At 52.7% G+C, this 12,412-nt stretch overlaps 1 protein-coding gene across 2 annotated transcripts in view; it reads left to right on the top strand.

Annotated features, from left to right (window-relative positions):
• Positions 1 to 3,662: 3,662 nt before the first annotated feature.
• Positions 3,663 to 12,412, top strand: part of rbfox1l (RNA binding fox-1 homolog 1, like) — a 51,213-nt gene continuing 42,463 nt past the window's right edge. Inside the window, exons 1-2 of one of the 2 annotated variants that reach the window (XM_038788383.1) lie at positions 3,663 to 3,706; positions 10,850 to 10,987. In XM_038788383.1, coding sequence (XP_038644311.1) covers positions 10,979 to 10,987 — 9 coding nt within the window. In that variant the 5' untranslated portion in view covers positions 3,663 to 3,706; positions 10,850 to 10,978. Of the gene's footprint in view, positions 3,707 to 10,849; positions 10,988 to 12,412 lie in introns of those variants that run through there. The other variant, XM_038788382.1, reaches the window with a different exon arrangement.

The raw sequence follows: 12,412 nt of genomic DNA, 5'->3' as shown, positions 1-12,412 counted from the left end.
AATCTAACCACCTCTGCCTGAAAGATCTTCAAAGTCGCTGCTCCCCTTTCGAGGAAGGGATTGGGAGAGAATCACAACTCTTTGAGAGAAAACGATTCTCCTTGTTTTAAATGAGCAATCCCTTATTTTTAAACACCTCCCTCGTTCACGACTCTCCCACAGGAGGGAATGTCGCCTCCACGCCCATCTTCTCAAAACCCCCACATCGCAGTCCAGCTGTTCGAGGGGCTGAATGGTCTCCTGATGGGGAACCCCGGCATTGGTGCAAAGGTTTGGGGGGGGGGGGGGTGGGCAGATGATTGGGGTCTGGTGCCGGGATCTTTCTCTCAGTCTGTTGTGATTGGTCAATGCCGATTGGGCTCCTCGTCATGACTTCTGTACAGACAGAACTGTCCGTGTCCGAATGGTGATGGGTGGTCGCTGCTCGACGATGCCGACAGGCCCCGAGGCTTCGGCCTAACCGCTGGCTCCCACTGTCCAGGCTGGCTGCAGCGTCCTCCTGACCAACGCAGGGTACCAGTTCAGTGATCCACCATCATCGACTCACCAGGTTTCTTTCTGATATATCAACCTGTCATTGGCTCTGACGTTTTTCCATTTTTCCTCCTCTTTCTTCCCTCCACCCTGTCTATCCTACACTCATTCCCTCCATTCCTCTGCATTTAATTTCTCTCTCTCTCTCTCTCTGTCGCTCTCTCTCTCTTTCTTTTCTCTCCGTCTGTCTCTCTCTCTCTCTCACTCACTCTCTTCTCTCTCTCCATGTCTCTCTCTCTCTTAGGGGCTGGTTTAGCACACTGGGCTAAATTCCCGTACCAGCCTCGCCGAACAGGCACCGGAATGTGGCGACTAGGGGCTTTTCACAGTAACTTCATTTGAAGCCTATTTGTGCCAATAAGCGATTTTCATTTCATTTTCACTTTGAAAGAGTTATTCCACAGAAGAAATCCAATGATTAGAGTTACTAATTACCTGCTCTTTTGGTAAAAATGGGTTTCTGGTTTTACTTGGATTTTGTTGCTGAATTGGAACAGTTAAGGGGGAATTCATTAAGGGTTATATATAGATTACTGTAGCTGTGTGGGGTCTTTATCTTCGGAATTGATAATAATTCTTACTGTGTGTGTTTAGACAAATGTTAACTAAATTTAACACGGTCAATCTGACTGGGGCTGGTTTAGCACATTGGGCTAAATCGTCGCTTTGAAAGCAGACCAAGGCAGGCCAGCAGCACGGTTCAATTCCCGTACCAGCCTCCCCGAACAGGCGCCGGAATGTGGCGACTAGGGGCTTTTCACAGTGACTTCATTGAAGCCTACTCATTGGAGCTTAATCACAATAAGTGATTTTCATTTCATTTCTCTTTCTTTTCTCTCTGTGCCTCTCTCTCTTGTCCTTGTATTTTTTCCTCTTGCCTGTCCTCTACGTATCCCTGTCTCTCTCTCTCTCTTTCTCTCTCTCTTTTCTTTCGTCTCTCTCTATGTATCCCTGTCTCTCTCTCTCTCTCTCTTTCTCTCTCTCTCTTTTCATTCGTCTCTCTCTATGTATCCCTGTCTCTCTCTCTCTCTCTCTTTCTCTCTCTCTCTTTTCTTTCGTCTCTCTCTATGTATCCCTGTCTCTCTCTCTCTCTCTCTTTCTCTCTCTCTCTTTTCTTTCGTCTCTCTCTATGTATCCCTGTCTCTCTCTCTCTCTCTCTCTCTTTCTCTCTCTTTTCTTTCGTCTCTCTCTACGTATCCCTGTCTCTCTCTCTCTCTCTTTCTCTCTCTTTTCTTTCGTCTCTCTCTACGTATCCCTGTCTCTCTCTCTCTCTCTTTCTCTCTCTCTCTTTTCTATTGTCTCTCTCTGCGTATACCTCTCTCTCCCTCCCTCACCCATGCTTCCTGCCACACCTTTCAGTGAGCTGCTCGCTCTGATTGACATCTTCTATCTCCCTCTGCGAGTTCCTCTCTCTCTCTCTTTTCCCCTCCCTTCCGACTCAACTTGCTCTTTATCCCTCTCTCTCTGTCACCACTGGATGTCACAATGTCGTTCTCTCTGTCCACATTCTACACCAGTTTCTATCCCCAGACCCCCCCCCCCCCCCCACCCCCCCCCCCCCCCACTCCCCGCCGTAACAGACTGGTCAAGCGTAGATATGTTCTTGGAATCATACAGAGGTACAAGGTCTACAGTACAAGATGCACTGCAGGAATGCACTGAAGTTCCTCAGGCAGCACCTTCCAAACCCACGGCCACTCCCATCCAGAAGGACAAGAGCAGCAGATACCTGGGAACCCCACCACCTGGAGGTTCCCCTCCCAGTCACTCACCATCCTGACTGGGAAATATATCGGCCGTTCCTTCACTGTCGCCGGGGCAGCATCCTGGAACTCTCTCTCTCTCTCTCTCTCTCTCTCTCTCTCTTTCCCTCAGTATATCTCACATTCCCTCTCTCTCCCTCAGTATATCACACACTCCCTCTGTCCTTGCATATCTCTCTTTCATAAGAACATAAGAACTAGGAGCAGGAGTAGGCCATCTGGCCCCTCGAGCCTGCTCCGCCATTCAATTAGATCATGGCTGGTCTTTTGTGGACTCAGCTCCACTTTCCGGCCCGAACACCATAACCCTTAATCCCTTTATTCTTCAAAAAACTATCTATCTTTACCTTAAAAACATGTAATGAAGGAGCCTCAACTGCTTCACTGGGCAAGGAATTCCATAGATTCACAACCCTTTGGGTGAAGAAGTTCCTACTAAACTCAGTCCTAAATCTACTTCCCCTTATTTTGAGGCTATGCCCCCTAGTTCTGCTGTCACCCGCCAGTGGAAACAACCTGCCCGCATCGATCCTATCTATTCCCTTCATAATTTTAAATGTTTCTATAAGATCCCCCCTCATCCTTCTAAATTCTAACGGGTACAGTCCCAGTCTACTCAACCTCTCCTCATAATCCAACCCCTTCAGCTCTGGGATTAACCTAGTGAATCTCCTCTGCACACCCTCCAGTGCCAGTACGTCCATTCTCAAGTCAGGAGACCAAAACTGAACACAATACTCCAGGTGTGGCCGCACTAACACCTTATACAATTGCAGCATAACCTTCATTATATCTCACACTCCCTCTCTCCTTGCATCTCTCTCTCCCTCAGTATATCTCACACTCCCTCTCTCCTTGCATCTCCCTCTCTCTCCGTCAGTATCTCACACACTCTCTATCCTTGCATATCTCTCTCTCTCTCCGTCAGTATCTCACACACTCTCTATCCTTGCATATCTCTCTCTCTCTCCATCAGTATCTCACACATTCTCTCTATCCTTGCAGATCGCTCTCCCTATCCCTTGACATCTCTCTCTGTCGCTCGATATTGCTCTCTTTCTAATGCTGTATATTGCTCTCTCAACCCTCGATCTCTCTCTCGATCCCTCTCTCTCTTTCTCTTTCTCTCTCTCTGACACACTCTGTCCATGTGTCCTCCCCTCTGCCCCTCGCTCTTTCCCAACCTTATCCCTCATCTCCATCTATCTCTGTCCATCTCTTTCTCACTCTGTCCCCTCCCTCCGTCTCTTTCTGCCTCCCTTTCCTGTTCTCCTCCTCTCCCACCCTCCCATCCCCGCCTTCCCTTCCCTCCCTCTAGCCTGTCACCTCCTCCTCTCTCTTCCCGCTGATTTAGAGGCTGCGGTGGGGCAAAGAGAGTGCGGACTGGGCCCCCCTCCCGTCTCCTCCAGGTTTTCAAGGGCATTTTGCGTTTGTGAACGTCATTTGATTTTTCCTCTCTTCCTCGTGACTTCGCGATTGGATCGATTAATCAATACTCAATAATCAGTACTCACTGCACATGCCTGTGATAATGACTTATTTCGGCACAGTACACTATTTTTTAAAGGCTTGTGACTGGAGTTGTGCTGATTCCCCCCCCCCCCCCCCCCCCCCTTTACCCCAGTGTATGCCGAGCGTGTATTTCGGTTAACAGTCTGATTGAGCGCCACCTCGTTGTTGGTGGTGCTTTGCACAGCACCATCCTGAATCTTGTGGGGGGGAGGGAGGGGAGATGGGTGCATGAATTGGACCAGTGTTAGAGACACCAACCGCGCCTCCCCCCCCCACCCCCCCACCCCCACCACCTCCACCCCACCCCGATATGACCCAACCGGCCATTCCTCTGATGGACCTCTGAAAGGAGAGCGAGGGACTGGCTAACATAGCGATGAGGTGCCCGCTCATGTCGCTCAGCAACACGGGAACCTGAGCTCTATTCAATCCAGAGAGACATGTTGCCCAGTTTTCCCAGCCTGCGCTCACCGTGACTAACGCCAGAGTTCCAGATGTCGGAGAGATTCTCCGCAGTTTGTTGGCCAGCAGAAGCAGACGGCGGGTCAGTTGGCAAGTCGAACTCTGACTGGCTGAGGCACTGCCAAGGACAACCCAACGAGGAGCAAGCGGCCTCACCCCCCGGTGCCTGTGCAATTAATAAAAAAAAGGAGCAAATGAATAGATGTCACCTCGAGCATGTATAAATCAGCCACGTCGCGAGCTCGACCGATTAACTCAAATTGGTTGCGCATGTGGCTATTAACGGCACTCAGGATTGTTCAGCAGGTGCTGCCCAATCGCAGGATCACCTCTAACTGCCGATGTTTTGCTCCCGGTTGCCTTTTGCGCCATGGCGATGCCACACGTCCCACCAGATTTGTATTGCCAACAGTGGAAAATGTTGCGACCCTCTGAAATTTGGTCTGATGGATCACGGGTGGAAAACTTTGGCGACATGTCTCTTCAAGGGCGCTACTGGTTGACGATCTTGACCTTTCTTCCCCCCCCCCCCCACCAACCTCCTCTAAATCACGGGAACTGAGAAACGCGCGCCACCCCATGGCCATCCCGTGGAACACTACCCGGGAAGACCAACGAGTGGGGGGGGGGGGGGGCGCAGCTGGTTCCGGCTGGTTCCAAGGCTTCCCGGATGGCTGAGCCCCGTGGCAAATGGTTCCCGAGGTGGCAGCGTGGCGGGCATGCCACCCTTTGGCACCAGCTTCCGGGTGGGGACCTCACCCGGCCTGTCCCAGGAGCGCGGGGGGTTTCAAGAGAAGGGGCAACGGGTTGGGGGTTCTGTTGATCCTCTCTGTACCCACCAGGACCGCCCCCTCAACACCCTCCACCCCGATGTTTGACACCGTCCCGATTCAGTCGCTCCACTGAGAGGGCCAGCGAGGGAGGTGCTGTCGCGATCATCGCGACGTGTCGATGAGCGGGTGGAATCCCAGCAAGCTCGGGGAGGTTGAGCGTGGAGTGGCTCATGGGTAGAAGCTTGTAAACCTCCTCCCCTACGCAAACCCCTCTCCCCTCCCGCCCCCCCCCCCAGGAAATCTTCCCTCCTTACCTTGCCTGCTGCCTGATAGACCTCACACCTCTGGCAAAACCCCAGCCCTGCCCCACACCCCACCTTCACTCCCCCCCCCCCCCCACCCCACCCCCAACGAACCCTCCGCTTCTCTTAATCAACGCGCGCCCTGACAGCATTGTGACTTGTTGCATTGTGCAGAGGTTGTTGGGAATGGTGTGGGAGACGGCACACCTCTGCATGGTGAGGTGGATGGCGGGGTGCGGAGTGGGGGGGGGGTGAGGGGTGGTAGGAGGGGGATTGCTCGCTGACGGCGCGCCGCTGGCGAGGACAAAACGGAAGCAGAGGCGGCCAATTCGGGACCTCCAGCCTGTTCCTCCTCATTCAACACGAGGGTGGCTGATGCGGCTGCGTCTGAGCTCCATATTCCCGCTCTCTCTCCCCATCGCCCTTGACAACCCCCCCCCTCTCCCCCCGGAAACCCCGCTGAAGTATATTTGCCAATTTAGCCTGCGGCGTGTCCTGTGCTCGAGAATTCCGCAGGTCGCTCTCCTCCGAGCGAAGACATTTTTCCTCATCTCCGTCCGACCCTGTATCCTGGGATTTTGACCGCGTGTCCCCTCCCCTCAATCCTAGGAAATGACATCCCTGCGTCGAGTCTGTCTGGCTCTGGGACAGTTTTATACATATAGAATTTACAGTGCAGAAGGAGGCCATTCGGCCCATCGAGTCTGCACCGGCTCCTGGAAAGAGCACCCTACCCAAGGTCAACACCTCCACCCTAACCCCATAACCCAGTAACCCCACCCAACACTAAGGGAAATTGTGGACACTGAGGGCAATTGAGCATGGCCAATCCATCCTAACCCGCACATCTTTGGACTGTGGGAGGAAACCGGAGCACCCGGATGAAACCCACGTACACACGGGGAGGATGTGCCGACTCCGCACAGACAGCGACCCAAGCTGGGAATCGAACCTGGGACCCTGGAGCTGTGAAGTGATTGTGCTATCCACAATGCTACCGTGCTGCCCCCTCTCATTATTCTGAACTCCAGCGATTACAGGCCCAGTCGATTCAATCTCTCCTCAAGAGCGGACTGTACGGTCAATGGAAGAGTCCTGGGGAAAATTGATGTACAGAGAGATCTGGGAGTTCAGGTCCATTGTACCCTGAAGATGGCTGCGCAGGTCGATAGAGTGGTCAAGAAGGCATACAGCATGCTTGCCTTCATCGGACGGGGTATTGAGTACAAGAGTTGGCAGGTCATGTTACAGTTGTATAGGACTTTGGTTAGGCCACATTTGGAATACTGCGTGCAGTTCTGGTCGCCACATTACCAGAAGGATGTGGATGCTTTAGAGAGGGTGCAGAGGAGATTCACCAGGATGTTGCCTGGTATGGAGGGTGCTAGCTATGAAGAAAGGTTGAGTAGATTAGGATTGGTTTCGTTGGAAAGACGGAGGTTGAGGGGGGACCTGATTGAAGTCCACAAAATTATGAGAGGTATGGATAGGGTGGATAGCAACAAGCTTTTTCCAAGCGTGGGGGTGTCAATTACAAGGGGTCACGATTTCAAGGTGAGAGGGGGAAAGTTTAAGGGTACAATGGACCTGAACTCCCAGATCTCTGTACATCAATTTTCCCCAGGACCCTTCCATTGATCATATAGTCCAGGTCGGGCCTCACCAAGGCCCTCTACTCCTGCAGTGAGACATCCTGGCTCCTGTACTCACGCCCTCTCGCCTTCCTACCTGTGTGCTTGCTTTCAGTGACTGGTGCAGAGGGAAACCCATGGCCCCTCTGTCCAGCAATATTTCCCAATCTGTCACCATTTGAATAACACGTCCATTCTGTTTCTCCTTGCGAAGTGGATAATTTCACGTTTAGCCACGTTATGCGTAGATACATAGAAGATAGGAACAGGAGGAGGCCAACATGCTCAACACGTGATTGGGGAGGTTACATTGAGGAGGGGGGTTGGTTAATCCTTCCCCCCCCGACCACCCCCTCTCCCCAACCTCCCCCACCCCTCTCGCCAACCTCCCCCAAGGGCATGCCATCCACAAACGCTTCGCTGGCGACACGTGGGAAGGCGGAGATCCTTCGAGCCTGTTAAGCCTTTCATCACGATCATGGCTGCTCGTCCAACTCAATAGCCTAATCCGGCTTTCTCCCCATAGCCTTTGATCCCATTCTCCCCAAGTTCTATATCCAGCCGCCTCTTGAATATATTCAATGTTTTGGTGTCAACTGCTTCCTGTGGTAATGAATTCCACAGGCTCACCACTGGGTGAAGAAATGTCTCCTTATCTCTTTCCGAAATGGTTTATCCTGAATCCTCAGGCTGTGACCCCTGGTTCTGGACACACACATTATTGGTAACATCTTCCCTGCATCTACCCTGTCTAGTCCTGTTGGAATTTTATAAATCTCTATGAGATAGAACATAGAACATAGAACAGGACAGCACAGAACAGCCCCTTCGGCCCTCAATGTTGTTTCGAGCAATGATCACCCTACTCAAACCCACGTATCCACCCTATACCCGTAACCCAACAACCCCCCCCTTAACCTTACTTTTTAGGACACTACGGGCAATTTAGCATGGCCAATCCACCTAACCCGCACATCTTTGGACTGTGGGAGGAAACCGGAGCACCTGGAGGAAACCCACACACACATGGGGAGGACGTGCAGACTCCACACAGACAGTGACCCAGCCGGGAACTGAACCTGGGACCCTGGAGCTGTGAAGCATTTATGCTAACCACCATGCTACCCTGCTGTCCCCTCATTCTTCTGAACTCCAGCGAGAACAATCCCAACCTCGTCAATCTCTCCTCATATGACAGTCCCGCCATCCCTGAAATCAGTCTGGTAAACCTTCCCTGCACTCCCTCGAGCGCAAGAACATCCTTCCTCAGAGATGGAGACCAAAACTGAGAACAATACTCCAAGTGTGGCCTCACCAAGGCCCTGTACAATTGCAGCAGCACATCCCTGCTTCTATACTCGAAACCTCTCGCAATGAAGACCAACATCCCATCAGCCTTCTTTACCGCCTGCTGCACCTGCATGATTACCTTGAGAAAATGGTGGACCATTATGGTACATCTGCCAGGGATTTGGCCCCTCGCTCAACTTGTCCAAACCACCTTGAGGCCTCTTAATATCCTCCTCGCCACTCCACCTTCCCACGTGTCGCCGGCAAAGCGTTTGTGGATGGCATGCCCGTGGGGGGGGGGGGGGGGGGGGGTGGGGAGGTTGGTCAGAGGGGTGGGGGAGTTTGGCGAGAGGGGTGGGGAGGTTGGGGGAGGAGGGGGATTGACCTACCTTGGCCAGGGTTGTGGCAATGAGATAAGGATGCAGGACACCCCATTCCTCACTACCCCCCCCCCCATCTCAATGTACCCACCCCAATCACGGAGTGAGCATGTTGGCCTGACGAAGGGGGCCGAAGGAGTGGGGCCGAGGGCTGGGTTCGGTGCATGTCAGATGCCAGGGAGCGGAGTCAGTGGCTCACATCCGCTGACCGACTGACTGAGTTGTGAGTGGTCACTGCGGCTGACTTTCACCCAGCTGGAGTCCAGTCGGAGGGGGGGAGTGGGGTCACCCTCACAGCTTCCGTATGGGCCCTTAAACCGGCCGCAGAATAGCGAGGCGTGCGGCGGGATCATTCTTGCATGTGACTCAGTAATCTGTCCACATTGCGGAGCCTGTGATTCGGAGGGGGGGTGGGGGGGAGGTCGATCTAAACAGCCCTGATCTCCCCACGTTCTACCCCTCCATCGCCCCCAATGTGGCGTTTGCAAATTCTGATTTCCCACCTTTTGTTCATGGTGGCGTCTTCTCCGCAACTCTTAAATTTGGTGATGTCGCAACCCTCTGATAATAAATCGCTGGGCGAATCTGAGGTAAGGCGGATACAAAACGTTGGCTTAGTTTTACGCACTCACGTCGGAGGAGTTTCAGAATGAAAAATGGAGGGTGTGGTGGGGGTGGGGGTTAGGCGGAGTTGAAGCCAGGAAGGATTTCCCCTGACCTAACCGGTGGATCGTTCACTGGGGGTCATTGTCAGTTTGAAACTGTAGAATGGCGTCATGTGACCATACTGGAGACATCTTGGCCATTGACCACTTTGGAAAGGGCAAAAGGAAATGGCTTCATGGGGTCGCCAAGAGGCCGAATCTCCCACGCCTCGATCGGAACACATCCTGTTGATTATTGGGGTGCATTCGATGGGAGTGAATAGTATGGGCGCTCGTTGCTCGAGTGTTGCAGAATATTTTAGACTCGGTGTGAGGTGGCGGTGGGGGGGGGGGGTGGAATCTGTTATTATCCTTCAAATGCCTCTCTCCCACTTCCTCAATTTGCCCCTCTAAGATTTTACTTTCGAATTTCGAGTGCAAAATGCTGCCCCGTAACCCAGACGAAAGCCACTCGTGCGAAAGGTGGCCAAGTGGCCCCATGTCTGCCCGAGACCCATGCCTGAACAGCTATGCCATTACCCGCTTGCAAGTGACGTGGCCCTTCAGACTAGCTCAGCTAGAGATCATAAAACATAGAACATTACAGCGCAGTACAGGCCCTTCGGCCCTCGATTTTGTGCCGACCTGTGAAACCCCTCTAAAGCCCATCTACACTATTCCCTTATCATCCATATGCCTATCCAATGACCATTTGAATGCGTTTAGTGTTGGCGATCCCACTACTGTTGCAGGCAGGGCATTCCACGCCCTTACTACTCTCTGAGTAAAGAACCTACCTCTGACATCTGTCCTATATCTATCCCCCCTCAATTTAAAGCTATGTCCCCTCGTGCTGGACATCACCATCCGAGGAAAAAGGCTCTCACTGTCCACCCTATCTAATCCTCTGATCATCTTGTATGCCTCAATTAAGTCACCTCTTAACCTTCTTCTCTCTAACGAAAACAGCCTCAACTCCTTCAGCCTTTCCTCGTAAGATCTTCCCTCCATACCAGGAAACATTCTTGTAAATCTCCTCTGTACCCTTTCCAATGCTTCCACTTCCTTCCTATAATGTGGCGACCAGAACTGTACGCAATACTCCAAATGCGGCCGCACCAGAGTTTTGTACAACTGCAACATGACCTCATGGCTCCGAAACTCAATTCCTCTACCAATAAAAGCTAACACACCGTACGCCTTCTTAACAACCCTCTCAACCTGGGTGGCAACTTTCAGGGATCTATGGACATGGACACCGAGATCTCTCTGCTCGTCCACACTACCAAGAATCTTACCATTAGCCCAGTACTCTGTCTTCCTGTTATTCCTTCCAGAATGAATCACCTCACACTTTTCCTCCTTTATCCCTCCTTTATCCAAGGGCGTGTGGCCAAACGTACGCGCTGACGCTACGCCAGAGAAACCATGGGGGGGGGGGCTGGGGAAGGAGGAGGGGGGAGGGGCAGCTTCAGCAAAGGCGGATCTCCGCAGTGCCTCGTCGTGATTTTCCAATCTGACCGAGTGTTGTTTTCTGTCTGTTTTCTGTACTGGGCAGCAGCCGGATGATCTGGGCAAGACGGACGGCGGGCAGCAATCGCCGGATCTCGACGCCAGCAAGCCCGAACCCAAGCGGCTGCACGTCTCGAATATTCCTTTCCGCTTCCGCGACCCTGACCTGCGGCAGATGTTCGGGGTGAGTTTGCCTCCGCGGCTCAGAGCCGCCAGATAGCGAAGGGGGGAGGGGGGGGGGGGTTGTGGGGGAGGCGGAGGGGGTCATTTTATTGTCACTCGGCTAGCCAACCGGAGACCCGGGGGGACGGAGGTTCGAATCCCACCTCGGCCAAAACCTGAAATTTGAACTCAGTAAGAATGTGGACTGACGACCACCGTCTCAGCCGTTAGTAAAACCGATCTGGTTCACCAAGGTCCTCTTCGGGAAGGAATTCTGCCATCCTCACCCTGCCTGGCCGACCATAGACCATAAGGCATAGGCCCATCGATCCTGCACCGCCATTCAATCATGGCTGATTGCATCTTTTTGCTGACGGAAGAAGGTGGAAGAGTTCTGGTCCATTGTACCGTGAAGGTGGCAACGCAGGTCGATAGAGCGGTCAATCATAGAATTTACAGTGCAGAAGGAGGCCATTCGGCCCATCGATTCTGCACCGGCCAATGGAAAGAGCACCCTACCCAAGGTCAACACCTCCACCCAATCCCCATAACCCAGCAACCCCACCCAACACTAAGGGCACTTTTTGGACGCTAAGGCAGGGGCTTGTGGACTGGGTCTGGTTGCTATAGAGCTGTTGGCAATGATACAGAGAACGTTGAGGATCTGGTAGCGGATTGTATGGGGGCAGGCGAGTGGAGCACAGGGTCTCGCCAAACGCGGACTATCGACTTCTTGCATATCGGACCCGCTGGGTGGGGGGGGGGGCTTGGTGGGATTGTGGGGATATTAGAACAATTTAGCCAGTTTTCGGGGTTCAAATAAAATCTGGGTAAGAGTGAGGTCTTTGCCATCCATGGGAGGGGCCAGGAGAAGAGATTGGGGGAGATGCTGCTTGGTCTGGTTTCTGGGCTGCCCAAGAGCACAGGGAACTGCAAAAGGTCTTGAATGTAACCCAGTCCATTACGCAAACCAGTCTCCCATCCATTGACTCTGTCTATGATTCCCGCTGCCTCAGAAAGGCAGCCAGCATAATTAAGGACCCCCCCCCCCCACCCACCCGGACATACTCTCAAAGACAAGACAAAGACAAAGAAAATTACAGCACAGGAACAGACCCTTCGGCCCTCCCAGCCTGCGCCGATCCAGATCCTTTATCTAAACCTGTCGCCTATTTTCCAAGGTCTACTTCTCTCAGTTCCCCACCCGTTCCTATATCTGTTCAGATGCATCTTAAATTATGCTATCGTGCCCACCTCTACCACCTCCGCTGGTAAAGCATTCCAGGCACCCACCGCCCTCTGCGTAAAAAACTTCCCACGCACATCTCCCTTAAACTTTCCCCCTCTCACCTTGAAATCGTGACCCCTTGTAACTGACACCCCCACTCTTGGGAAAAGCTTGTTGCTATCCACCCTGTCCATACCTCTCATAATTTTGTAGACCTCA

The sequence above is a fragment of the Scyliorhinus canicula genome, unplaced genomic scaffold (genome assembly GCF_902713615.1).
Source record: "Scyliorhinus canicula unplaced genomic scaffold, sScyCan1.1, whole genome shotgun sequence".
In the NCBI taxonomy this organism is placed as follows: Eukaryota; Metazoa; Chordata; class Chondrichthyes; order Carcharhiniformes; family Scyliorhinidae; genus Scyliorhinus; species Scyliorhinus canicula.
Note: the sequence above shows the minus strand (reverse complement) of the source record. Positions and strands in the feature narration are given on the sequence as shown.